We start from the raw sequence: 730 nt of genomic DNA, 5'->3' as shown, positions 1-730 counted from the left end.
CTTGGCCGGACGACTGGACACAGAATGCGAACGAGACCTCGGGTGGCTCGCGGGCGATATGGCGTGGGCCGCCGAAGGTGAACGCGCAGGCGGCCGAGACGTCGAGCGGCGAGAAGCTAGGCTGGAGCGTGGACGAGCGGATGCCGGCGAGTGCGAGGCAGTTTTCTGACGCTTGGACTTCGGCTTGGTCCTCCAAGCCTTTGGCATGTGGATACCTCGACGACTGGGAGTTGGGCTTGAAGCAGCCGCAGCCGATTCTTCGCCAGTGGCAGCTGCCGACCATACTCTACTACCTCGACCAGATGGAACTGGAGTCTTCTCTTCAGATGAATCCTCGGAGCTACCATCGTCACTTCCATGGCGACTACGCTTGGAGTGCAGCTCTGAACTTGTTGAGCAGTCTTGGCCAAGGCTTCAGCAGGGGCGAACGGATCTTCTTGATCGCCTGCCTCTTTCTGGAATTACAGGGGAGTGAGGAAGGTGCCCTGGTCAAGGCCGAGTGTTGAAAAGGTCGACCTCGGCAGCTCAAAGGCCTGCAGCACGAAAGAACGAACTCTAGTTAGCTTAGCAACGAGTGATCGGACGGAACATCAAGAACATCAGCTGACCTAGATGGCAAGAGCAAGAGTGTTAGGATCCATGCCGGCGAAGCTAACGAACCCTCGGAGAGCGCGGTTGGTCCGGAGTAAGTGCAAATTGCGGTCTTTTAAATCGGCGATCAGCGCAGCAG

At 57.8% G+C, this 730-nt stretch overlaps 1 protein-coding gene across 1 annotated transcript; it reads left to right on the top strand.

Moving 5' to 3' along the window:
* Positions 1 to 140: 140 nt before the first annotated feature.
* PPTG_24830 (hypothetical protein) lies at positions 141 to 506 on the top strand (the record flags this gene model as incomplete). The annotated part of the gene is made up of 1 exon (XM_008918676.1): positions 141 to 506. One exon carries the CDS (start codon positions 141 to 143, stop codon positions 504 to 506), a length of 366 nt encoding a protein of 121 aa, XP_008916924.1.
* Positions 507 to 730: the final 224 nt, after the last annotated feature.

The sequence above is a fragment of the Phytophthora parasitica genome, assembly GCF_000247585.1.
Source record: "Phytophthora parasitica INRA-310 unplaced genomic scaffold supercont2.261, whole genome shotgun sequence".
NCBI lineage: Eukaryota > Oomycota > Peronosporomycetes > Peronosporales > Peronosporaceae > Phytophthora > Phytophthora nicotianae.
Note: the sequence above shows the minus strand (reverse complement) of the source record. Positions and strands in the feature narration are given on the sequence as shown.